At 40.4% G+C, this 27,316-nt stretch overlaps 2 protein-coding genes across 2 annotated transcripts in view; one reads left to right on the top strand and one right to left on the bottom strand.

Moving 5' to 3' along the window:
* The window catches only part of inpp5a (inositol polyphosphate-5-phosphatase A), a 113,701-nt gene extending 99,239 nt beyond the window's left edge, over positions 1 to 14,462 (top strand). The window contains exons 12-16 of the mRNA XM_030771387.1: positions 967 to 1,040; positions 9,449 to 9,560; positions 12,903 to 12,971; positions 13,787 to 13,871; positions 14,019 to 14,462. Coding sequence (XP_030627247.1) covers positions 967 to 1,040; positions 9,449 to 9,560; positions 12,903 to 12,971; positions 13,787 to 13,867 — 336 coding nt within the window. The 3' untranslated portion in view covers positions 13,868 to 13,871; positions 14,019 to 14,462. The remainder of the gene's footprint in view (positions 1 to 966; positions 1,041 to 9,448; positions 9,561 to 12,902; positions 12,972 to 13,786; positions 13,872 to 14,018) is intronic.
* Positions 14,463 to 17,438: 2,976 nt separating this feature from the next.
* Positions 17,439 to 19,059, bottom strand: nkx6.2 (NK6 homeobox 2). The gene is made up of 3 exons (XM_030772825.1): positions 18,645 to 19,059; positions 18,118 to 18,290; positions 17,439 to 17,687 (listed from the first exon to the last, which is right to left on the bottom strand). The coding sequence occupies exons 1-3, from the start codon at positions 19,057 to 19,059 to the stop codon at positions 17,439 to 17,441; spliced, it is 837 nt and encodes a 278-aa protein (XP_030628685.1).
* Positions 19,060 to 27,316: the final 8,257 nt, after the last annotated feature.

A 27,316-nucleotide genomic window follows, 5' to 3' on the forward strand; every position in this document is an offset into this window, starting at 1 on the left:
CTCCTGAACCACAAAGACTCTGTGTGAACACCTCACTGCCTGCACAAATAATGGCCACCATTCGTACTCCTCTAAAGCACACACACACACACACACACTCACACATACACACACACACACACGCATGCATGCATGCATAAAAATCAGACATACAACAGACTCACTGTGTGCTTGCTTGTGAATATGCACTCTTTACTTGTTGGCCCATATGTGTATCCGTAGTTCTTAGTTCTTCTGTGTGTTGTTAATTAGGTTTCTTTGAGATACTGTGTGTGGTACTCAGATTGCACAACAGCCTGTTTAGTTCTTTGTGTCATACGAGCATGCTTTGATTCTAGATAGTTCTGTCCTTAAATCTGATTGCACCCAAAGTCCTTTCAGTTTGGGATCAGAGGGGCGGAGCTTTATGCTGATTGGCTGCAGGGATAGCTGCCAGTCTCTCAGAGGTGTAGTGATGGAAATGTCAGGTCTACCTGTTCCACTCTCAGATAATTAATGTGTACACGAGTCTGCTAATTATCTTTCTCGGCTGTGATTTATGGCTTTTGGGGCTGGAGGAGGGGGCTGGCTTTCAGTGTGGCCCAACTCTGTCTCAGTCTATACAGCTGGGACATCCCACATGATTGATGAACATTGCACACACACAAATGCTCTCATGGCACAAATGTGCACAAACACACACATTCACACTCACATACACACTCTGTCCTAGCAGATACTATCATAGCACACATGAACGTATTGTCATAGTACACACACACACACAAAAACACACACACAAACACTGAGAGTTTGTTGCAAAATATTAACATTCAAAATGCTCACAGCTTATTTACAAACACACCCACACGTTGCAGAGCCATTCTTCTTATACGTGATTGATGACACAAGAAATTTACCTGCACTAATCAAGAAATTAACTCTTTATTTATGACTCTCTCCCTCTCCCTTTCTCTCTCCTTCCAGCTTTTAGAGTTTGACAAAGAGCTGTCTGTCTTTAAAGACCGTCTACATGAGCTGGAGATCGCCTTTCCTCCAAGGTATGCTTCATGTCTCTTAGTCATCATCAGTTAATACACTAATTAATGCCTGGACTAGCAAAGCAATTAGCATATCAGAGCGTTTAAATTGATGTCTAAGTAATGGAAATAGTTTTGTTCAGAAATCTCAGGAACTTTTGTTTTTAATCCTGTGTGGTTTCCCAAAGTCATACTATCCTAAACAAACCCATCCATGCTGTCCTAACAGGCTCTCAGCTTTGGCCAGTTTCTTGTTTACTCACTACACATGAATGACTGACCAGGAAACTGAATGCTTGCTTTGGGACTTTGGAATCCATTTTGTTGTCAAAGCCAAGCATCTTAAGGTCCAATTATTAAACCCATTGATGTTTAAAACAGGAAGATGACTCCTCAAAAGTCTTCAGAATTGTGTAGAGGTGCATAATTCGGCTCACGTTCTCTGTACCTTATTTGGTTTTTGGGCGGGCAAACAATAAGAAACAGGAGACATTTATTAGTTGTTTATTAAATCATTAACTTACTTTACATTATCATTCTGTATTCACTTGAATTTACTATGAGTTCCAGCTGCCTGCCTTGCCTTCATGTGTCAACAACCAAATGGTGAATCATTGCATTGAAACTGCCACTCTTGATTAATTATATAATAAAACCTCCATTGTTCAGTTTATGTCTCTCCATTGACTACAATGGCCTCTTGCTAGATAAGCACATGTTGTAAGCTGTAATGACTTGAAATGAGACTCATTCGCAGTAGAGATAGCATCTCTGTGACGATAGCTGCGTCCCATGTGGACAAATCTGATGTCATGTTTTGTCATCCAGTGTCGACGTCCCACAGAAGGGACTTGATATTCAGTAACTGCAGCGGGGGGTGGGGTGGGGGGGTTGGTATTTGTCCCTCTGTATCTCTGTTTCTTTCTCCTTCCTGAAAGGGCTAATTGTAAATTCATATGTTTGACGAAGAGGGAGAGTGAGTGAGAGAGAGAGAGAGAGAGAAAGAAAGCATGGACAAAATGTGGTTGTTGAGATGCGTTTTGACACTAGCTTGCTAATGGTGCTTGACCTTTGGCGTCGCTGGTGACTCAATCAGTGCAGATCATGAAAGGCTTGAATCAAACAATAATTACTTGATAAACTGCTCCACTGGCTCTCTCACTCACTCTATGTATGTGTGTGTGTGTCCGTGTCCTGTGTGAGTGTGTGCACGTGCGTGTGTCTGTGTCCGTGTCCTTGTGTGTGTGTGTGTGTGTGTGTGCAAGTGTGCATACATGTACATCCAAATGAGTGTGTGCGTGCGTGCGTGTGTGTGCGTGCGTGTGTGTGCGTGCGTGTGTGTGAGAGTGTGTGTGTGAGAGTGTGTGTGTGAGAGTGTGTGTGTGAGAGTGTGTGTGTGAGAGTGTGTGTCTGAGAGTGTGTGTGTGTGTGTGTGTGTGTGTGTGTGTGTAACATGTGAAGACCCTTCCACTTGCTGTATGTTTAAATGACTGTGTGTCTTAATCAATGGGCTCCATTTACATGGCTTTACATAAGCGACAGGGGAAATTTATGAGTCTTTTTCCACTGCTTGACTTATGCACCCATCTGTCTACAGGGTAGAATACTGAATCATCTCTCCCTCTGTGTGTGTGTGTGTGTGTGTGTGTGTGTGTGTGTGTGTGTGTGTGTGTGTGTGTGTGTGTGTGTAAAATGAGTGAAGCGGCTTACCCGTGAGAGGATGCAAATGATTCAAGCCACACACTCGAGAACAGGATGAATCAAGTTTCCAAAGCCATTACTGAGTATATAAAATTTTATTTGATGCGCTATGTGTCTGCCACAAACCACATTATTGCCAGAGGTGAAGGAACAGAAGTGGCTTCGTTAAACTTAAATAGTCATCACACACACACACACACACACACACACACACACACACCTATATACCCTTGTCAGATATGCCTTCTGGTCCATGAGCAATCAAGCACTAACCAATTGTACTCTATCACATAGAATGACCTGAAACATCCCTCACCATCTGTGGGGTTAATATACTTGTCTGAAGGACAAAATCACACAAACACACACACACACACACACCTCTCAATCATCTTTCTGTTTGCTTTGACTACACTCCAGTGAGGTACACACTGTAAAACGCCTTCACAATAACTGATCACACAGTTCATCACAATGGCTTTACTGCTCATCTTTGACTAAGTGGCTGTACCTCTGTCCATGTGTGCCCATTCATTCATGTGTGTGAGAAAAGATGTCTGTGTGTGTGTGTGTGTGTATTTTCGTTTGGCCGGTCAAAGCAGGGAACATCGATGTTCTCCTATCCCTGCCTGCTTATCATCGTCAAGTGGCCAAACGCTCGAAGTGTCCAGTGATATAGGCCCACCCAAAAGTACATTTATAGATCACTGACTCATCACACCACAGAGATATGTGTTCCAGGTCTGCTCTGTTCCTCCTGCTCTGTGTGAGTTTGTATTTAAAGAATGTGCTACAAGCTGTAAAGCAGCAAGGCTGGCTCTCCCCGGGTCATCTGTCAGAGGAGGCTAAGACAAGGCTAAGCGCTAACACACTGGAGTGTGGAATCTCGATGTCTCTCGCCAGAGCTGGACCTGGAGCCAGCCGGCCGTCCCGATCAGCTGTGAAGCACACTCACACACACACAGACACACTCACGCACATACACATACAGACCCGCACATGCACGCGTGCGCACGCACACACACACGCACACACACAAACACACATTAATATAAAGCCTTTCAAATACAGCCGTTCTTTTTCTCTCTCTCCACCAACCACCTCCATCTCGGTCTCTCACGGAAACGCACTCTCACATGCGTGCGTGTGCACAGTCTTCATCTTTACAGTAAACAAACTGTAACAGCGGTTTACATTACCGGCAAGAAGGAGAAAACTCTGGAGTTCTATTTTACGTCCGTCGTTTGGCAGAAAGAACATTGTAGAAGCTGTGCGGCCCTCTGATGTGGTGATCTGTCCCAAAGGGCAGGCTCTCTTATTGATAAATTCAGACTGATTTAGGGAGAGTGCGTTCAGTCGAGCTGTTATATGATTTTATTGTAGTCTTTTCTGTGTAAAATCAATGAGGAAATTGAATTCGGTCCTCGGCCCATGGGAGTTCAGAGGACAATGAGAGAGTGGAGGAAACAGGTCTATTCATTCTTACACTAACTGGGTTACTGAGGGAGAAAGAGAGAGAGAGAAAAAGAAGGAAAAAGAAAATGGAACACTGTTGACCTGTAGATGCCACTCTTTCATCTCTCTCCTCAAAAGAACTTGACTCTTGTGGGAGAGAGAGAGAGAGAGAGAGAGAGAGAGAGAGAGAGAAATGATGGCTCCAGTCCCGTGTGTGTATGTTTGCCAAGTCTAGACAGGCATGGGGTGTGGAGGCCCATGGGGTCATTAGGAGAGGGCAACGTGCCCTGTGTGTGTGAGTTATCTTTTCACCGTTGGGTGTGTAAAAGGAAGCCTGTAGTGCTACTGAGACCAAAGCTGGCATGTTAGCATACGTTTCCCAAACTCCGCACCTCGGCCAGGATGGGCCGTGGAGTGACTCTCTCCGGGCAGGATAAAAGAAGCAGAAAACGTGTAGCTGTGCGGAAGAACGAGGCTGACCAAGAGAAACAGATCCTTCTGGCCAACCCCTTTACCGCTCATTCAAAGAGCAAAGACAGCTGTGGATCGTGTGTCTCCCTTATGCAATATTTCTCGTGTCCTGCCCTCCACATCAAGTTCTCATTCTCATAACCTGACACCAGAGCAAAGGTCTATAAGGAGAAATCTCTGAGACTGTCTTGTGAGCCAGTGTCTTCTGGATGAGGGATTTTATGTCCATGACTGTTTAGTACAGCAGGTGATTCATACTGGTACTTTATTCAGACTGTAAGGAATGGCTCGGGGCTATCACTATGCGAGTCAAATCTCAACCCACTCTCTAGGAGCGTATCTGTTGAAGGAGAAGACTTCCTAAGATGCACAAGGAGCAGAAGCGTCGAGTCATCTCTGTGACTATGACTCCTCCAGTGAAAACTGAGCATTCTCTCCGCTCCTGTGTGAGACTGCATCGCTTCTTTTCTGACATCATCTCCCTTCATTTTAGTTCTCCACCCCCCCCCCCCCTCCCTTTTTTCCCCCCCATCCACTCGGTGCTGCTCCCTGGGTGGTGTCAATCTATGGGACGGGCATCTCCTACTCCTCCTCTCTGGTGTGAGTCAGAGCCTGAACGTGAGAGGAGAATGAAGGGGTCCTCTTGTTCTAGACACTGGTATTGTTGACCTAGAGCTTTTGTGTTTTGTTTTGTTTCGATTTTTTCCCAGTCCACTGTTCAGCGCAGGCATGATTATTGAGTGCTCCAGATGTACTTTAATAACCGTTTTAAAGCTGAGAGAGAAGGAAGAGGAGCGTCTAGCATTGTTCCTCAGAGTGCTGGGAGCTGGACACCCTTCGGTTGAAGAGCAACATTATTCTAAGCCAAACACATTGATCGTCACAGCTCCTGATGAGCCAGCTGCTCTCTGCTGACAGAGCATGTCAAATGGACGCCAGTCAGTCTCTGAAAGGGAACCTTTGTTTTAGCATGTGAGGATATGGGGAAGGTTATTAATGGAGACACAATGCTTGATTTTTATATCGATAGGACTAGTTTTAGACCTTCAGAGATCGAGGAGGGAAACTACTGCACTAGCAGCCAGCATTCTTTTATTTCAATGGAGCTAAACGTTGCATGGATTTTCAAACGAGGTTCCGCTCACTCCTTTGCGACATCACCATTCTATCCTTTATTTCATTCTGTTAGCATTGTACCACACTGTTATTGAAAGGCAGATAGTGTGGGTCAGAATCACAGATACTCTAGTGGTTTTGGCTGCAAAGGAAAAGTTAGGCCAGAACACACACACACACACACACACGCACACAAAGCCTCACTCACAGCACTCTTTATGATTTGAGAGTGGAGGTGTGTGTCTCGTTATCTCTTCCACCCCTGACAACGGTAAACAAACACACAGACCTGAGAAAGCATTTCACTTCATCCCCTGAAGAGTCATGGAGAATGGGTGGGAATTTTGATTGACAGCACCAGTCTTTCCATCCAGCCCTACCTTGTCGTACTCGGTCACATGACCCGTGCTCCTCAGCACCTGTTGGCAGCCTCTGACCTTCAGTCATTAATAACATATCTCTTATCTGTGGCTGATTTCCCATGCCTGTATTCGCAAGTTTATATTGCCCTCATTAAATACTGGCTAACTCAATGGCCTAGTGTTTAACCTGTCACTTCTTTGTCATTATGTAGAACAAGATAACGGCTCCAGGCACGAGATACGGGGGAGTATGGAACAGGGGTTTGGCCATAGTGGCGCTGCTGGTTTTGGTCACGTGACCGCAGTTTTGGGAGGGGCCAAAGAGCCCGAATGCCCTGTGAGACTGTCAAACAGCTCGGTCTCAGCGCTGCTCAAACACGCGCCGCTAACGGACAGCTGACATTAAGCGGAAAAGCCTTGTGAATAATGTCAGGAGGCAGTCAAACATTAAACGCACGAGGAGAAGGAATGAATAAGTACTTTAGGGACGGGCAGGAAGATGTACACTCCCTTTCCTGCAGTCCCTTAAAACCTCTTTCTCTTTCTGACCCTTCTAGAACAGACAGAAATAAAGCTAAAAAAAAAAAAAAGGAGAAAGGAGATGAGAAAGAATCTCAATATGCCCTTTTTCAAAGATCAGCCCAGCACCATTCTGACTAAATGATTACAACACACACTTTCTGGAAAAGATTCATTAAAATGGCAAAACTGCCGCATGCAGGATCCAGTGCCTGGTTGGTCTGAGATTCTGTGTCAGTGAGTGTGTAGACCAGGCCTGAATGAACAGGCCCTCCACTGTCTTCTTTCTTACGGAAAGTGAGAGCGAGAGAGAGAGAGACGCGCAATGCTGGGAGACACAGGTGGGCAATTGTTGAGTTTATCAGTGTTGGCCCATTAATTAGTGTAATTAGTCTTGCCACAGGCAATAAGGGTCCGATAGGAGCTGACGGTGCCTCCGGCTTTCCCACCCACGCGTTGAGTTTACCCTGTTAGATAAGTTTGTGAGCGTGCTAATCGGACGCATTAATCACCAGGCCTACTGTGACGCTGGGCTGTTTGCTGTTACATTAGAGGGCTGTAATCTAGACTGGGCCTGGCAGAAGGAAGGGAAGGAAGGAAATAACTACCTGCATGAGGACGAGAGAGAGAGAGAGAGAGAGAGTTACAAGTGTGTAATGTCTTTCATTATTTTATTGATTTATTGGAGCATTATAATTTTCGCCTGAGTTAATTTATGGCAATTGTTTTTATTGGGGATTTTTTTATGTGTTTGGCAGGAACTAAACTGGTATTGTTTGATTTGGGAAAGCTTGTTGAATTTTGTGAAAAGAGGATTGAAATAGTCATTTGAGATCTTTTCCTGTTCGTGTTTGTCACCAGCCCTTAAAAGTTCTCCATCGTGTCTCGGTCCGAGTAACCCGTGCAGTTAATTTGGTGATAAGAATGGGGCTTTATCCATCTTTTTTTCCTCATCTGAAACTTCCTGTAGCATTTGTGTGTGGCCTACCCCTGAAAGAAAGAAAGAAAGAAAGAAAGAAAGAAAGAAAGAAAGAAAGAAAGAAAGAAAGAAAGAAAGAAAGAAAGAAACCTGGCTCATCTCTGGCACTTTGATGATTTCTTTCTCTCTTCCCCCTCCTTCTTCATTCCCACACTCTGCATCTCTATCCCTTTATTTATCCTCCCTCTGTCTCTCTTACTATCCCTCTGTATCATTCACTCACTCTTTCTTCCTTCTCTCTTTCATCCTGGGGATCATCTCTTTTAGCTCCCCTCTTAGCATACCAAAACCAGCCTTCATTTCCACATGATTAAAGTGCCATCCATGCTAATTGGACTCAAGCTTCTTTCAAAAGCACCCACACCAGGGGCTGTTTGCCTACCCCAGTTGGGGTTCCTCATTGCCAGCCGGATGTGGGTTCCACACACACACACACACACACACACACACACACATATGCACACACACAAGTACACTCTGAAAAACCTGCGCCATGGCCCCGACCCTTTGGCGTTTGTGGTTGCCACGGCGAGGTTCAACATTCCGCAGTAGCAGCTGTGTCGAATGGAAGCAGCACAGCAGGTTTAGCTGATGACCCAAAGCTCTGTTTGTCCGTTTAATTCGGTGTCAAACAACGTGCACTCCAGTCTCGACCGCCTATCGTGTGACGCCTGGTCTTCATTCACGGGCGATTGGGCTAAGTGAGTGCCTGTTTGTCTTGCTAGCCTCTGCTCTTTAGCTGATGGTTTCCAGTAAGCTTTGCTGACAGATCAAACAGGGTGACTCTCTTCACATACACAATCTTGTCTTAGTCTGTTCACACTGCCAGGGCAAAGACAGCACAGTGAAATGAGGTAGATACTAATAAAATCCTGTCTTTGTGGACATTTTTAACACATCCACTCACATGCTTACACACACGCGCACACACACACACACACACACACACACATATTCTCGTACACGGATACACAAACACACAGGACATTTCACATAGCGCTGAAACCTCCACCATCCCCAAGTACACTGTAGCAATTATCATTTCAGGTGCTCATCATCTTTGTCGCTTTACTGTAGGTGTGTATCTGTGTGTGTGTGTGTGTGTGTGTGTGTGTGTGTATGGGGGGCGCCCCCTCATCATTAGTCGACTGTAAACTCGAGTCAGAACCGTGGCGTGTAATTTGCGCTACACTGCTCAGGACAGCATGGGATGGAAGAAGCAAATTGGATTTGTGTTCTGTAATCCAAGCGCACCCCTAAAACAAATTGGATTCCCAAAGTGTAAATGTGACGTTCTTTTATGAAGTGGGTGGCCAAACCAGATTCCCAGACATTTCAATTTGTGTCAAGTCCCACGGTTTTTCCTATGAGTTTTTCATTCACCCAATTTGTACCTCTCTTTTTGTCTTATCTATCCTGATTACCCCCATAATGTCTTTCTAATGACTGCAGAGGAGTGTGTGTGTGTGTGTGTGTGTGTGTGTGTGTGTGTGTGTGTGTGTGTTACAGAACAGGAATAGTAAGCTCTAGCTCTACTCAGCTCTACCGGTCTTCACTCTGTTAATCTCTCCCTGTCTGTGTAGACTGGCCAGTGAGCTGAGCAGATTCTTATGTACTTATCCAGTTATTTATTCCTGGTTTGAGTATTTACATTTTACCTTTTTTTTTCCTTTACACTCAGACTAACCTGCAAATGACATTGTCTGTGAACTGGTTATTACAGTAAAATAGATATTGTACAATGGGCTGTAATGAGTAATTTGATTTTGCAGTTGTTGTTTCTTACTGTTGTTGTTGTTGTTGTTGTGTTTTTTGTTTGTTAACAGTTACCCATACAGTGAAGACACCAGTCAGGGAAAACAATATATGAACACTCGATGCCCAGCCTGGTGTGACCGCATCCTTATGTCTGCATCTGCTAGAGATCTGGTCTTAAAGGTTAGTGTCATTGCAATGAAACCCTGTACTCCCATCACATACTCCACTAGATACACGGTCTAGTCAACCACATGCTACGTCCACATAAATCCTCAACTTCATCACTTAAATTACTCCTTATTCATGTGTAACGGTAGCCAGGGGGTACAGAGCTGTGCAGTGAAGTAAACCTCACTCCCCGACACCTTAAGAGGTGTGCTAGCAACCGAGGCTAGCACCCATGAGTTTTCGTCTCCTTGCTCGCGCACTCGCCTCCTATATCCGAGATTGCGAATTTGAATCCAGTGCGGGACTGTGCTTTTCCGCTAACACAACGCAGGTTACATTGGCGCCGTGAACCCAGGATGGGAGTGAGGATTAGGGGGGTGAGTGTAACGGTAGCCAGCAGGCACAGTGCTGTGCAGTGAGGTAAACCTCACGCCCTGACACCTTAAGAGGAGTGCTGGGGACCGAAGCTAGCACCCGTGGGTTTTAGCCTCCTTGCTAGCGCGCCACCTCCCATGCCCAAGGTTGCGAATTCAAATCCAGCGCGGGACTGTGCTTGTCCGCTAACACAACGCAGGTTACACACATAAACCGCTGTAGCTCAACAGTGTAGCTTGCTATACATAAATTCATACTGAGTACAAAATAGGTCTGCTATACTTCTATACTTCTCTCTCTCTCTCTCTCATGCCAGTCTCACAGATGGAGAGGCATGATGTGTGTGAATATTCATTCTCTAAGTTAAGCCGAGAGTCCACACAGACAGTATATACATACCAGCTCTTATTGAGTACCATTCTGCCCTGCCCTGTCTATAAAGCCTTATAAAGCTGTATAAAGCTGCAGAGATGCCTGGCCCCTCTGTGGCCCTCCTGTCAGAGCAAACAGAGTGAAAGCACATTGCTTTGTGCACACTGTCTGTCTCCTACCGCGCACTATCGATTTGTTTGTCAGATTAAACTCTCCGACTCTCAAATCCACCAAACAGGTCCACAAACTTATTCAAACCTTTGAAAAATCTGGCTCGTGATATTTATAGAGGGTTTTTTTTGTTGTCGTTGTTGTTCAGAAGCATCATTTATGCCACCCAGTGAAAAGGAGGAAATTAAATATTTTGGAGTTGCTTTTACATTAGTATGCATTTGTCAAATCCACTCTGTTCTACTGATTTGGGGTTTTATTCTCCTGCTATTTATTAATGATGTGTTAAAAACATATTTTTTGCTGTCAGCTAATTTGCATGAATTCCAGTAAGGACATTGGCTTCAGCCAATCATCACTGACATCATCTCTTCTGTTTTCTGTAGTTATAGTCTGATTCATTTGATCAGAAATATAATTTGTTTTTAATTACTGATTGCAAATTAAATTAAAGATGCATTCTTACAATGAAACTATGTATTGCTTTCAACTATGACAAGTCTACTTGGATTATACCATGTGTGGGACCACATTGCATTTGGTTTGAAGTCGGTGAATTGTATAAAGCACTCCTTTAGTGGTTCTGTCACAGGGAGCCAGGCAGGGCTACTACATAAAGTCTGTTTGCAGAAGAATTTCCTGTGTAAATCAAAGTTATTTTTTCATATTGAGACTATAAAGTGTTCCTTTCACATCTAAAGAGCTACTATTGATCCATGTTCAGTGGAAGGAAGTTTAGGCTGCTTTGTTTTGTGAGAACTAGTTATGTGTTTATTCTCAGCTTTGATCAGAATAGCGTATTCATGTCTGGAATACCATACCCAGCACAACAAATTCACTTTGAGACATTTTCCCCTAGGTTGGTCCACACTAATATAATACACTGAATGAAACAAGGGAGAGTATGAATGTTACAGCTCAGGGAAAAAGAAGACAGAAAGCTTGAATATAGTGAAGACACACACACACACACACACCACTTAGTCACAGCGGTTTTTTTGGTTGTTGTTGTTTTCTCAACACCCATCCAGTGATTTAGGAAGAGTGTTCAGAAGCCTAATGAGAGTATCTTTATAGATAGAGTTTTCCTGTTCTCTCTCCCTCTCTCTCTCTCTTTCTCTCTCCCTCTCTCTCTCTATTTCTCTCTCTCTCTCTAATGCACACGCACACACATACACACACACGCACACACACACACACACTCACTCTCTTGCGTGCATGTGAGAGCGCACCCACACACTGACACTCGCACTCACTAACGCGGAGCGTTACAGATTGTTGAGACATGGGCCTGTAAACAGCCCTTGGCACAGCATCATCTATCATACTACGCTCCGTTAGCTTACCATCATGTTATTTTCTGCTTGCTGAGCCCTGACACTCCAAAGGTTGGCCGCCGGCGGGGGGCTGACTTTACCCACGCGGATCGCGGCGTAATGAATGCTCACCGGAGCGATGGCTAGCACCGCAGCCTCAGCAGTGCCGTAATTTGTTTATCTGTCTAAAGATTACGCAGCCCGAAAATCCACAATTTTATGCTGCCTTTGTAAATTATCAAGTCTCCAGTTTGATGAATGTATCACGCGTTTGGGAGGCAGATACACAGAACTTAGATCTGCGGATTGGAAAGAGTTGAAGCGTAGCTTTGTGGTAAAAAGAAGTGCGTGAGTGTGTGTGTGTGTGTGTGTGTGTGTGTGTGTGTGTGTGTGTGTGTGTGCGCGCGCGTGTGCTCAAGTGTGTGCGCGCATGTTTTTCCAGCCCAGCAGTGCACCAGTGACCTGTTTTTTCTCGTTCTCCTGGTTTGGAGTTAATTCAGATTTAAGTTTGTGACTGGGTTTTTGAGGTTCATTCTCTCTTTCTCTCTTTTTCTCTGAAAATCACACTCTACCTGACCAAGTCTAGGCAGGCAGAGCTGTGCAGGATCCAGAGTGTGTACAGGAGTGGGAGGGAGGACCGTCTTTAAAAAGAATTTAGTTCCACTTGAAAAACACATTACAAACCACACAAGTCTGCATACAATCATGGCATTTCACCTCTCTTTTCTCATTTTAAGCTTGAGAGAACATCATAGATAGACTGTCTAATGAAACGAGATTTCTGTTAATGTTGTGCCAGTATTGCAGTAATGTGTACCATAATGCATTTACCTTCCAAGAAATGTTTTCTGCAAATTGCTGAAGAATTTTTTTTTTTTTTCCCAATGTAAAGCTTTCTTTGTCAGAGCAAGTTTGGGAAGTACCTGAGAACAGTATTTTTTAATCAAAAGCGAAAAGAAGAAGCCATTTTTTTTCCAGCATGAAACAGTTCAACTTAAAAGCAGTAAATTATTTCAGATTCAGTGTGTACTATTTTCTGGGTAAAAAAAAAAAAAGAAGCTTAAATTCATTTTATTATTGTTGTCTTTTTAATTGGCGGATTCTTTCTTTCTTCCCACAGCCTGAAAATGAGGAGAAGTCTGTAACTTATGACAACATTGGGCCCAATGTCTGCATGGGGGACCACAAGGTAACAACTTAAGATTTCTGTGTCTGTGTAAGTTTTGGTGTCTGTGTGCTTGTTTTCGTTTGTGTGTGTGTTTTTTAATTTTACTTTAGGTGTCAAATATCTGCATGTTCATTCATGTGCTGTTCATATTTGTATCAGTAAATGTTTGCAATAGTAGGCCATTTGTACGTTGTATGAGAATAAGCAAAATGGGAAAGCATATCCTCAGTTTCAAATTGTCCATAAGCGTAGATATACTGTTTATATATACTGATTAGCACAGCAGTTTCTGTCAGGCAAACAGATACATTTTCATATGAATGTATTCAAGTTTCCCATTTGACTGTACCTCTTTCTGTCTGTCTCTCCTCAGTACTGTATGTTGAAGAAGAGCATTGTTAAGTTGACACAGTATACATGGTTCCCAGGGCTTAGTGTTGTTTCCTGCCTGTAGTCTCAGACAGTGTGACTGGAGCTCCTTTAAGGCCCGTGAGGCTTTGGGCAGACCTCTCTGTGAGCTGGACACTAGCGTGAGAGTGTGAGCTGACCCGGTCACTGAGAGAGAGAGAGCAATGCCGCCCAGGCTAGGAGCCACACACACTCGCCAAAAACACATTCAGCTATGTTTTAGAAATGTCCCTCTAGTTAGCAGTCAGGAGAGAAAAATAAAAGATGGGAGTTGTGGCACATGTACTGCATACAAGTATCCTCTGTGTGTTGTGTGTGTGTGTGTGTGTGAGCGTGTTTGTGTGTGCATGTCAGTCGCTTGGTCTTTTCTCTCATGCTTCTGAATAAACAGACTAATGCTCTTGTTGGTGTCTTTGTATCTTTTCTAGCCTGTTTTCCTGTCCTTTCGGGTAACAACAGGGGCAGGTAAACCTAATGCAAATAAGCACAAGTGTTGTGTCGTGCAGTGATGTGGTAAATATTTATTTTATTATGATTTTTCTTCTTCTCCTTTATTATTATTATTATTATTATTATTATTCAATCATCAAATATGACCCTTTTGCAGTGCAGGTCATTTTCTCATGTCTTTTTTTTTTTTGTTCTCTTTTGGATGTTCAGGGAAGTGGTGCCAAAGGGTGGAGAAGATTTCACGAGAAGCACCCCTGTGAGAAACCCAGAGACGAACAGAGGAGACACACACACACACACACACACGCATGCAACTCCGTCACACACTCACAGATGACCCTGTTAGGACTTCTCAGCAGGACTGGCCAGTCACAGTCGTCCCAGGTCCAGCACATCCAAACAAACGGCTGTTTACCACATTCTCCATACACTTCAAGCTCTGAACTCCAGAAACCACTTCAGCTTCCCAACCTCACCGCATGGAACACGGAACACAGAAACACAGAACCCGGACAATCCCCCGAGGCCAACATTGCCATTCCAAATATGTCCATCCTCCCGCCCACAAAACATCAAAACAAAACCATGGACAGTGCTCTCAACATATCACAGCATTGTTGCCAAAACTCTAATAGAGATGAGAAATACTACATATTTTAAAACCATATTTGCAATTTTTAGATATGCCTCTACATATAGGAGCTACTTCCATACAGTATGTAAGATGTTTTAAAAAGTGCAATGCAAAAAAAGTTGTTCTATATAAATATATATCTATATTATTAGGTTTATTTGTACATTGGACTATTATCACGTAGAGGTGTTGATGGTTTTAGTGCCGTTCTCTTTTCCTGACCAAACTTTGTGCCCTCTGTGATAGAGTAGATAGATATTTTCAGTTCACTTCTGCTTCTCACCTCCTTGTTTTTTTTTGTTTGTTTGTTTGTTTTTGGGTTTTTTTTTTGTTTTGATTTTTGGGCTTTATTTCTTTTTCTTTCTTTCTCTCTTTCTTTTTTTTTTGGATGGTTTGATTTGTTATTGCATAACACACTGCCATGCCTCACTCATTAGCTGAGTATCATTTTATATACTGTACTTTTTAAAAGAGATAATTTATGATTCTTACCAAAATTGTTTATGCTGAAATATTGATAAAATATGGCTACATGGGTGTCTTTTCAGCTTTGACTTTGAATTTAGTTATTATGATATCAACATCAATGACAAAAAAACACCTTCTCAGCCAACATGATTTATAAATAGCCTATGGAAGGTATTTTTAAGCAGTGCCATAGACCATGCAAGTATATAAGATATTGTTTCCTCTATAGCAGTCTAACTTCTTTATTTCATTACTATTCTTAGTCTAACTTATTTCTATGTAATAATACTATGGTTTTAAATGTGATGTTTTAAATAGGCTTGGGTATTTCCGAAAATGTAAACTTTGTTTTGTTTTTCTATTTTTGTTACTGCATTATTGTGCCAAGTATTGTATACAGATAAGTGTGAGTTAACATGAGCTAGTCTAGTCCAGCTCGTTTGGGCGATAAAAGGTCTTGAACGAGCTAAAATGTGGAAAAATCCACAAAGAATGGCTTTTTAATGTCCTATGTAGCCGTTCGGCAGTCTTCTTTAGTGCTCTGTTGCAAATAATCACCTCTCGTTGCTCGTTAGAGGTTTTTACGCAGCGATTATAGGAGGCTGTTGATGAAATGCGAACGTTTCCTTTTATTGATTTAATTTACTACACTACAGAGTTCACAGACTGTGTAAGGCGTTAGATTGATTCCTTGATTTTTTCATCTAAATCATCGTAAGTGGAAATGATTTTGTGCCTGCCGCAGAATTTATGCCGTCTTGACAGTGATTTGGGTAGACAAAACTGCTTGTTAACTCTTTTTTCCCTGCAGGTCACGTGGTATAGGAGTTTGCCGCGGTTTTATTCACTCCTCTTTAGGCAGATAGAGATTCAACCCCGTCGATGGCGTGGCCACCTCAAGCAATAAAACCATTTGAACTGAATGAATGAGTGAGTGTCGTTACTGCTGTGCATCTGTATCGCAGGATTGATTACCCTCTCCATGTGACAGACAAACATTGTAAAATGAAAATGTATGTCCTGAAAAGAACATACTAATGATCTAAATTGGGTCAATCAGCCTGACCAGAAGACCCCCAAGTGAGACTAGTACAAGTCGATAAGATGGTATCAAATATTGTTCTCGGCTCACCCGTGTTTTAGGAACAAGCCGTAAAGTTTAAAGGTTGAAATAATAAAGAATTTTTCCAGCGATTGTCTGATATCACCAGCGTACGTGTATTTTTCGGAATTCTTCTTCATTGCAGAGTCAAGCATGGACGAAAAACAAATCTGCTGTATTTAGAAATAAATACTACCGGATGAGATTGGCTTTGCGGGTGCAGACTAAAAATGGGACAACAAACTGTCAACCTTTTAACATCTGAAATCATTAACGTGCTCTGTCAAATTTAATGTGTGCTGATGGCTATCAATCGTTTTTGTAACAGGCATTCCCAAAACAGTTGACCTTTTTTTCTTTTTTTTTTTTACTGGTTTTGAAATCTCAAACTTACTCGGAATTTAACATTAAAGTGTTCCAGACATTTACTACTGCTACTTCAGTTCGCCTTTATTAGATGTAAATGGATATATTCATGTAGCATCCCAGTCTTTAAATTGAAGAGTTGGTTTAGTTTAAGCCAGCAATTTAAATTGAGGGTTATTAATATTATAGGTCAGTTAAAGCATTCATGGGCTTTTATCTCCGATCGGTTTTGAGACAATGGCTGTTCTATGTCTAAAGTTATTATAACTGCTGCTTCATTTAATAAGAGAACAAAAGTACCCGAAAATGACAAACTTGGCGAAATTCATGAATGTACAGTGAGGTGTAAAGTACTGGTTAAAAATGTCATTTTGGCAGTAGCCGAAGCTGTGTTTTATCTGTTTCATCAAAACGCATGAAATTGCCTCAAAAGCAATTAAATACAATGCGAATCGATTGAAAAAGTAAGTTTCCTAGTTTTTCGTATGAGAAAGAAATTACCATGACATTTTAAAAAACATATGCTTGTTAAATAATTTATTGATAATACAAAGTTTTTTTCTTCCTTCAGTACGGAAGCAATTATATTCTCTTATTCCAACAAATTCAGTCTGGTCTGGTTTTTGTTTTTGCTTTTGTGTGATAAAACATAAATTCCTTTAAATGACAAGAACTGGTGACAGAAGAAATTGAAATTATTTACATTATATTTTACAACATCGGTATTTATACATTGTGTACCTGTACTTGGTTTAAATTGTAAAACGGGAGCGAAGTAGTTAGATCTCATTATTCTGCGACAGAACAAAATGAAGCCTTATGGAGGGGAGGGGAGGGGAGGGGGCATGACTGAGGAAAGTTTCCATTTCCATAAGACTGCTGGATAACATAATTTACTCAGTAAAAAATATATACATGTGACTTACACTTTCATTTGTACAACACATAGCATTCATACTGCAAACCAGCAACCATTCTTTTGTCTTTTGAACAGTGTATACCCTGGTTAAACGAGCTTTAAAAGCATCTTGGAGGAAAGTCTTTGCTCTGGTAGCCTTCATCACAAAGTGTCCGAGCTGTTGTTGCAAGGGCTTATCAGGGAAAGATTAGATGCCTTGTGCTTTTTGAGTAATCTTGTGATTTTTTCGTCGTCTGAGTTCGGGTCCAGTGGTTTGTTGTATTCATCATCGTCCTCATTGTCCGAGCTCTCCTTCATCTTCTCCGTCTCTGAATCGTGTTTCTTTTTAGCTGTTGCCATTTCCGCAGCATGTCTCTTCCGCCATTTGGTCCTTCTGTTTTGAAACCATACCTGTTGAAATTTAACAGCCACTGTTAAGCACATGCAAACGTTTTGCTCAAAATGCGATTCACTTCACTTAGCAAAGAATGATCATTTCCAGATGTTTTCACGCACTAGGCCTGAAACACTAGCCTACGTATGTATACTCAATTCTAATAGCAACAACAACAACAATAATAATAATAATAATAATAATAATAATAATAATAATAATAGTAATAATAATAAGTCTTCAATAATAATAACATGTACAGTGATAATAATGTGTAAAATAGTCTAGCATACATACGGATGCAACGCGCAAAATTCTAAAACAATCACCCTTTTAATAATCTACTCATTTGTCTTAACAAATGAATACACAAGAATACTCGATTCTGTTAAGTCAGATTTTGCAAATCGTGGGTGTCGAAAAACATAACTGTTTTGGTCTATTTACCTTGACTTGACTCTCTGTCATTCCCAAAGAGTATGCGAGACGCGCTCTCTCAGGTCCGGCCAGATATTTTGTTTGCTCAAATGTTTTCTCCAAAGCAAAAATTTGCTGTCCTGAAAAAGTCGGTCTGGAATGTTTCTTTTTGCCATCCTTGTCCAGCATCATGTTAGTTTGGGCTGAGAAAAAGATAAAGCTTCAGGTAAGCAAAACATTACAAAGTTCTTCCTGAATCATGAGCTGTAGTCTAATGCAACATCAACTCACTTACTCACAGTCTTTTTTTGTGATAATTTTATGTTTTCATAGATAATAAGAAGCTCTCATAGTTTATGCCCTAGCAGTGTGATCGTGTCCACCAGACCAACAGGTCGCACCCAACCTCAACAAGAGACTCAAGCGAACTAGGCCGTCTTTCTCTCTCTGAGTTAAAACCGTCTTAAAACTTATATTTTTTTATAAAATAGTGCTACATAGATGACAACTACTACGCAGGGCACTTGAAGTCGTTTATCGTCATAGTTTAAACTTACCCGGACAAGGGACGCGTGGATCCCTCCATGGGGAGCTCTGCATGACTCCCGGCCAGAATATAGGCGCCCTCCCCGGGAGTTCTGTCAGAGGCTTCGGATACCGAGATACAGCCGCGGGGTTAAAGTACATTCCTGCGGAGGTGGCCAATCCATTTATCCTGGGGAAGCCCGAGAGAAGTTGTCCAGCCGTGGTTATGGGTCTCCCCAGGATATCACTTATTCCATGTGGGGTTCCCAAAGGAATCTGTGAGTTCAAATTGGTGAGAGAAGGTGCCTTGAATCCCGTGGGATTCTGTAAAGTGTATGGGAATAAAGATGTCTTCATTTCGGTCATGTTGTGCAATGCTGCCAGCGGTGTACTGCCTAGGACGAAAGCACTCTGCCGATTAGTATCCATCTGCCCAACAGCTAACATTTGTAAGCATGAACCACCAAATGTGCCTCGCTAAAAAAAAAGAAAAAACAAAACAAACCGAAACGAAGCGACGAACCGAAGATGCTACGGCAAATTAAAACATACACCAACACACGCGCGCACATAAACTTCACTTTCGAAGGTTATCCCGGATATCTCATCTGTCGACCTCACACTCCGGAAAATTGTTTTCAGTAAAATAAAAAGAAATTCAACCCGGTGTTTCGTGAAGGAGCTTGATCAAAAGTATCTGTCGCTGGAGGGTTTCGCTTGTATATTCACCGGACGAATCCAAATAGAGTATCCACTCGGAAGGCGTAAGATCTGATACCGTTTTTTAGTGGTTTTGATAGCGAGCATTAGGGTCGACTTACTTGGTTAAATTGACTCTTGCTATGATGTGAGTCGCGAGCGATGCACTGATAACTGCACTGCCACCTGCATGTGCATATTTCCCATTGGATAACGTTAAGTGAGAGCGGGCTGTGATTGGAGGGCAAACTGTAGGGCACTTTGCATTCACGTCGCTTTGACAAAGCCACACTCTATCAAGGTCTTATTGTAGTGCTATTAATGATGCATCGCACTGTAGAAATCATTGTTTCAAGATTTGACAAAAAGATACATTTGCTTTATAAGCCATTACCGCTGACAAAGTAAGTACATTAAACTCAATGCAACTGTGCTGTATGACGATTTCATTGTTTATAATGAATTGAGAAAGGAGCAGGCGATAAGATCTTATTACCGTTCACATCTGCGTTGTTTTAGACGCAACATTTATTTCAGTGCTTACAACGACAAACTTAGAGTTACCGGTGACATTTTGAACCTCTTTAAACTATAAACTGTGTACATTTTTTGATAGAGAAAAATGATAGTTTGTGATTTTTTTATGCTGAAAAATTATTATTTTATCAAGATTTTTAAAGGGTTATATTTAAGTTTTGCATAATATTATCCTAAACTGTTGCACCTTACGGGCCTAGCAATTAAATGGACCATTAAGTTAAACAACAATTATTGTGTTTATAATATCTATTTTCTACTGAAGTCTAATTATGCAAGACTTTTACTTAGAAATTATATTTGATTTATTTTACTGCATTTTTTCAAATAAAATAATTATCAATGTCTGAAATGTACCTTCCTTTTTCACGGGGGCTTTTCGTTTAATCGAATCATCTTGCTCTGTACTTCGCACAAGCAAATTCAGCCACGTGATTTTGGTCGGTATTAGTGCATTGTTGAGGATGAACGTGAAATGCTTACGTTCGTGCAGTTACGAGAATACAGATTATATTTATTTGTTAGTGATAATATACTCGCAATTTCAGCCCTTGTTATTCTCGAATTGTCGCGTCTGTTGAAAGCTTGTGGACGCTGGACGTCATCAGTGTGAGTGCTTCTCCTTGTCTCGTGCGTTAATGTTTTATGGAGATGTGAGAATGTTCATGTGAATTATGACCTCCTAGGAATTAGAACGGATACAGCGTGCACATCTTTTAAGCCCGAATCAAAATCTGGAGACAAGATTTACAAATGCCATTTAAAGAGATGACAGTGATTGCGAATCAAATACCGCCGATGCTTCTAAATTAATATCCCAATAAAAGTGTTTTAATTTGGAAATCACATTCAAAAAATAATTGATGGCCTGAAAAATAAAACGCGATGGGGTAGTGTTTGATGCAGGCCTATTTCATTTTACATTTAGAACTAATTTGATTTTCAGTTCTTCAGCTCATAATTGATAATATTTTTCCACTACGACATAAAACTGCATTAAATTGTGAAAACAACGTTTTATTTAACAGGGAGGGAAAATACTTTTATTACCAGTATTACAAGTTAATATAGGATATTTAACCAACACATGCACATATGGTCCTGACTACGACATAATAATCAATCAGGCAAACAAGTCTAATAGCCGCCCTCTCCTATTTAAACTTGATTGCGTGTCTTCTGGATGAGTTAATGCTATTATTAGCACAGAGAAATTACTGAGCCTTTTGTTTTTCTAATTAAAAGAGCGAGTTTTCTTTACTTATGTCTGGAGTAATCGATATGTCTTTTTACCTGCATTTTTATTGCTTGATAGCTTTTCTCACATATTTACTTAAACAAATTAATTACAAGCTGAAACTTGAATGATACAATAATTAATAATAATATTAATAGTAATATTAATAATAATATTAATAATAATAATAATAAAAGAAAAGAAATGCAATATTTGTGTAATGTTTGTATATGTAGCTTTTGGCGAAAAACAAATGTCAACACACATTTAAGTGAATGCACAAGCAGAGAGCACGCTGCAGTGATTAAAAAATTCCCAAACTGAATTTGAGCATTGCCAAATTTCGCACAATTCTGAACATTTCCCGAAAACAGATTGATTTGAAAAACCATTAATAAATATAAGTATAATCATAAGATTTTATAATAATTATACGCATGCGCTCCCCAGATATTTAGTGCAAGAAAGTAATGCATGTTTATTCATTAAATATGTGATTATTGTGTGAATAGTGTAAAACACACAGACCAGAATCTACCCATTGCGTAGCCGCAATGAAAAGAGAATTTTCAAGCTTGCCAACTCAATTTAGCCTCTATCTTATTAGTTTTTATGTATTAGTTTTGAAATAATTGTGAGAATTAAATGCGAATTCACCCCTCACATGTAAGCAGCCTCATAAAAAAAATAAATAAAAAAAACTGAATCTATTGTGGTCTGCAGGCTTACTTGTAAACTTCGAAGTCTATGTCTATATCTAAATGTCTCCTATTCTGCACAAGTAAAGTAGCCCGTTGGGAAACATATAAACGTTATCCTGGATTCTAAGCTTAAACTAGACACAGGGCTGCTGTAAGGGAGACGTAAGAGATATTATTATCAGTTGTGGGAACAGAAGGAGTAAATAAATAATAAAAATCAAATAAAATAATTCAAAGGTTGATATTCCAAGTAATTTAATTTTCAGCAGCAGCATCAACAACAACAACAGCAACACCAACAAAAACAACAATGATAATAATAATAATAATAATAATAATAATAATAATAATAATAACAACAACAACATGCACAACAACAACAACAATAATGATAATTATTATTATTATTATTATTACCACTGCTGCTATAATGCTTGCATTGTGTAGTCTGGCAACTTTTAAATGAATTAAGAGCTCACACAAATTAGAAAAACATCTTTCAGTGATTTCATCAGTTTTGTCTGCTTTTATAAGTTTCAGTTCTTTCCCACCACTTGCCCTTTGGCTGTCTCGTACTTGCCCTGGCTGTATTCAGGTAACATCCAGTTGTCGCGTCCGGGACTCTTTTTCTCACTTTTATTTAATACAGCAGTGGACAGAGGTGCATGGTGAGACAGAAGCTATTTATAGATTTTTAGAGGCATCTAGTGGATGATATTAGAAAAGCACATTTTAGCCCACGCACGCTACGCTACATGCGTCTGACACAGACAGCAAGTATTAAGGGTTTCAACATTTTTTGTCCAAAATTTGGATAAAAACAGAACTACATCCATGGTACTTTAAACACACTGGAATTTTTGCGTCCCGAAAACGCTCCAAATGGGGGTCAAAGTTACATTCTACAGTTTTTCTCGCATTTCTTCACACCCTAAAACCTATTAATGTCAATTTTTTTGTTTCTCAATTAAGCACATGAAAGAAAATATTGTAGGCTATATAAAACAATAATTTATGATCGAAAGAGATGACTTTTTTTATTATTATTATTTTTGATGTTAACGTGTGGAAAATAAGACGAAACAAATCACCAATCACTTAGACAAGACTATGAAAACACAACGTAAGGTCTTGCGCACATGCATATGAACTGAATATATATTCATATGATAGCAACGAACATTCATGTAAATTATTCCTAGGTTCATATGGAATGTTAATAAACATCTTGAATTTTTACTTGTTGAAAAGTATTTTGTCATATGTTTTATTGATTAAAGGAAAGGCTTTTTCACATTGTGTTCTCAGCTTTTTCACATTGTGTTCTCAGCTTTTTCACATTGTGTTGCTATCTTAAAACAACACTGTTTATGAGGATTTGAAACGTTCCGTTGGCCACGACAGCCGACTTGCAACAATTAGCTTCCTTATGACTAGCAACAACGGGAGTACATGACCATCAGATTTTAGGAGGTTTCCTGATATATTTCATTGTGTCTGTATGATGATTACGTTGGCCTCTTCAAATTCAGTTATTACAGCCAATAGAATGCATCAACTTCTCTCATGCAATTGTCTTAAGGTATCCCTCGGTGAACTTTTCACACGCCCTAGTCTATTAGCACACTGATATCACTCATCAGTCAGCACATTTGACATATCAGTTGTTCTTTTATCAACACGTAATAACGTTTAGCTTGATCTCCTGAAAGAAACACCGAATATTTACTCATTATAATATAACAATAGTCTTGGAAATTTTGTGCCAGATTAACCCCATTTTGTCTGCTGAGACTCCTTGTTGAAGTTGTAGTGTCTACAGCTGTGCAACACTGCCATCTTGTGTTTCTGTCATGTAAGTATGGCTCAAAGAAAACTCATGGAGCACATTATAGTCATATCAGAGTGCACTCTTCCCCTGTTTTATGAGTGTAATGCGTTCCTGAAAAACCTTCGTAACGTGAATTCTCTGAATTCGAAAACGTAATAACCATTCATTTGAATGGGGAAAAGTTTTATGCGGTTCTGGGCTCCCCAAATTGACCTCCATTAACACACAATAACACTATATCCTATGAAACAGGCACAGTTACTTAACTATATAACATAACTTATCATAACACAGGCTAACAACACATGTTCCATTCATTATTAACTCTATTATGTGGCTGATTTACCTGCTCTAGTTAAGCTCTTACATTGTTATTACGCACTCTTAACACTACGCTAACACAACAGTACGATATTCTACGTCAATCTTTAGTACAGAAACAGAGTAGTAAAGATAAAGAAATCAGTGGTGAGAATGAACTGACATCACACTCTCTGAACTTCCTGACATCGTATGAGGAGGGGAGGGAGTGTGTGAGTAGAGTCAGTGTTGGTCATTTGCTGTTGTTTGTAAGGCTCGGAAACCAGAAAGGGTCACCATAGGTAAGAAAAAAAGCTTCGTAAACTGAGGTACGGGTATGCCTTTTAATAGAAAACCCTCACAAACTACAAAGAAAGAAAGAAAGAAAGAGAGAAAGAAAGAAAGAAAGAAAGAAAGAAAGAAAGAAAGAAAGAAAGAAAGAAAGAAAGAAAGAAAACTGTCTATGTATAATGTACACCATCGTATATGACTTATGTGTTGGCAACTCTCTAAAAAACGACAATGTTGAAGACTCCCTTAGATAATCCCTTCTTTTCTTCTATTGGCCATTACCATGTTGCCAAAGTCCTCAGACAAGTGATCTATTTTCATTGTGTGTTTTTCATTTCACAGGTTACAAATCCACATTGCAAGGTGCTCAGACGAGTAGTCTAGTTTTATTATGTACTTTTCATTTCATGTGACAAATCCAGTAATCTGCAGGAGTTAAATCAAAGACCCTGTGTATAAACTGAGAAGATTAGTCCCTCTCAGCCTCACTTGTCTTGATCAAAATGATTTATATGCTATTTCCATTCAGTCTCATCTTTTCCCCCTCCAGCTGTTGTTGGTAATTCTGTTTGTATTGACCAATTGAAGGCTTTGGCTAGAACCTTCATGGAAAATCTGTTTGGCAGACCTTTGACTCTAAATGGGTAAAAAACAAGACAAGTTTCTTGTGCAGTTTCTGTTATAGGAGTCAGCAACAAAGTTTACCACTAACTTTGAATGTGACCAGTCAAACAGATCCAGGTATGGATCTCATGAAGAATTTCAGAGGAGTGCTGATGTAAAAGCTGTTTAAGAGACTAAAACAGTGTTTTCGTCAGCTGTTCTAATCTTAATACCAAGAAAGAAAGATAAATCTGATGCTAGATCACTTGTCTTATTCTTTTGACTTTACATGAACGCCAATGCAGGTATCCAGTCATTAAGCCTCAACCATAATTAAAATTTTAAGCATCTGGTTTTGAAGATACTCTGAACCGTTCATACGTGATTTTGTTTTTTTATTGGACAATTAATGTGCCTCATCTGCCTGTTACTTTATTAATAAATGCTCATTGTTAAAAAGGCATCAGTATTTCTTATAGCTTATATATGTTGCATCCACTGGATGGAGACAAACACCAAGAAGAGAGCTGCAAAAGTATTTGGACACCCTCCAAATTTGAACTATTTTGTTGCATTTATTCACAGTATCACAGAATTCTAAAACAACATTATGTATTTATGTAACTATGATTCAGAAATTCTTATTTAAGGATGCAAAAGCAATTCCAGCAAGGTGATAACCTCTAAAGCACTCCAGTTATCAGCTAATGCATCTCTCAACTGCGCTAAAAGTTTTTAAATTGGCAATGCTCTAGATTAACAACGTCAATGTGCATGCGCACACACACACACACACACACACACACACACACACACACACACACACCAGAAACTTTATAGCCTTGCTCACTGCTTATTACTTTTGGCTTTTTGTCAGGAAAAGTATTTGACAATGGCACAATTTAGTGTGAGTGGCACAGAAATTAGACATGCTTCTCATTGAGTCCCACATAATTTACCAAAAATTTTGAGTCTTTCTGAAATCTGTCAAAATCTCAACAGCCAGTAACATTCCTTCACATTAGAAGGAAATGTTTAATTTACCTCAGTATATTTGTCAAGGCAGTTATGGTTGTTTTGAGTCCAGCCTTTGCTTTTCATTAACTAGTGGTCATTTCACAGATCATGTGGGAAAGTTATAGTGGTGTAGCGCAATTTCAAAATACAACAAAGATATCTAAGCTGAGATGATGACAATGGCAATTTCTTGCAAACATAGGAACTAGAAGCTTGAACACTGTTCTAGAAATTTGAGTACTGTTTTAGAACCTTGAGCAGTGTTCTTGAACTGTTTTTGGACGTTGGCTGTTCTTTGTCCGACAAGCTTGTTGTGGATGAGTTGGAAAATTGATGAATTGAAAATCGTGCGACCAGATTGACGAGGTAGACGAAGTGGAATGAAGTTCTTTTTTTTCCCCCACCAAACCTTCGAAGTTGCAAAGTGCACAGTTAAAGGGCTGGATAGATTCACTGCTTATTTAGCCTGTAGATATTTTAGATTTCTGCCAGCTATGGGGAAGAGCAAAATCAGAAATAAGAGACCTGAGATCTGTTAGAGCAAAAGAAAAGAGGTGAGTAAATTGAAACATTCTATGAAAACTGCTATAGGTACCGCAATGGAGGGGCACAGAGTCAGAATCAAATGGTCAGTTCTACTAGATGCTGCAAATGTCCTTACTTTTAACACTGCAGGATTGGCACCTCCTGTCTCCCCTGCTGACTATGCCAGTCAAAGAAGGGATATTAAAAATATGTATTACTGTAATAAAGTACAGTAAGACCGGGCACCTCTCAGAGTATCCTTGGAGAATTGCAGAATGCATTCCATGACTCAGAAAACCTGGGAAAAAATCACAGCGTTGGGTGGTGAGGCATTGAGTTGATTGCCAGCAGCTGCAACAACAATTTTTTTTAAAGGTAAAACTCATATCCACGATTTACCTTAGCAAAACAGGCATCGCCAAAGAAACGGACCCGGGACATGGGGCTCGGCGCTGAGAAGCCAATCCGGCAGATCAAGGGGGTCTGTCAGCATCAGCCACAGGAAATTTTACATCGCTGCCCCTACAGAGAGCATTTTACGAGGGCTAAGACAACTTTATTGGTTTGTGTTTGGGTAAGCTCAGGAATGGATCAAAAGCCCAAAGGTAGAAAAGCAAAGCTGTGTGTACATAAAATGTCTATGCAAACACACAAAATCATCTGCCGTGTTGTAGCTTAAAATACAAATACGTGGAAGCAGAGAATATTAAACTTTCAGATTCTGAAAGCCTCAGGTTTATGGTTGCATAAAGTGCATACACTGGGGATTTTTTTTTTTTTAAATAAGAAACTTTGTTGAACTTGATGGAACTAAGAAGGGCTATTGGCCTTCAGGAAATATCAATATTTTCACATCCACACACATCTGAGGATGATGCTTCAGATAATCTCACATTAGACTGTTTGTATTTGTTTAGAGAATGACTTTGCAATAATGCAGAGAGCAGTTCCGTGTCACACAGA

This window comes from Chanos chanos, chromosome 4 (assembly GCF_902362185.1).
Source record: "Chanos chanos chromosome 4, fChaCha1.1, whole genome shotgun sequence".
NCBI classification, from domain to species: Eukaryota; Metazoa; Chordata; class Actinopteri; order Gonorynchiformes; family Chanidae; genus Chanos; species Chanos chanos.

Coding starts and splice junctions, on each gene's coding strand:
- nkx6.2 (XM_030772825.1), bottom strand. CDS start 19,059: ATGTTAGCTGTTGGGCAGATGGATACTAATCGGCAGAGTGCTTTCGTC. Junction 18,291..18,644: donor TCCACGCGTCCCTTGTCCGG/GTAAGTTTAAAC, acceptor TCTTTTTCTCAG/CCCAAACTAACATGATGCTG. Junction 17,688..18,117: donor TGACAGAGAGTCAAGTCAAG/GTAAATAGACCA, acceptor AAATTTCAACAG/GTATGGTTTCAAAACAGAAG.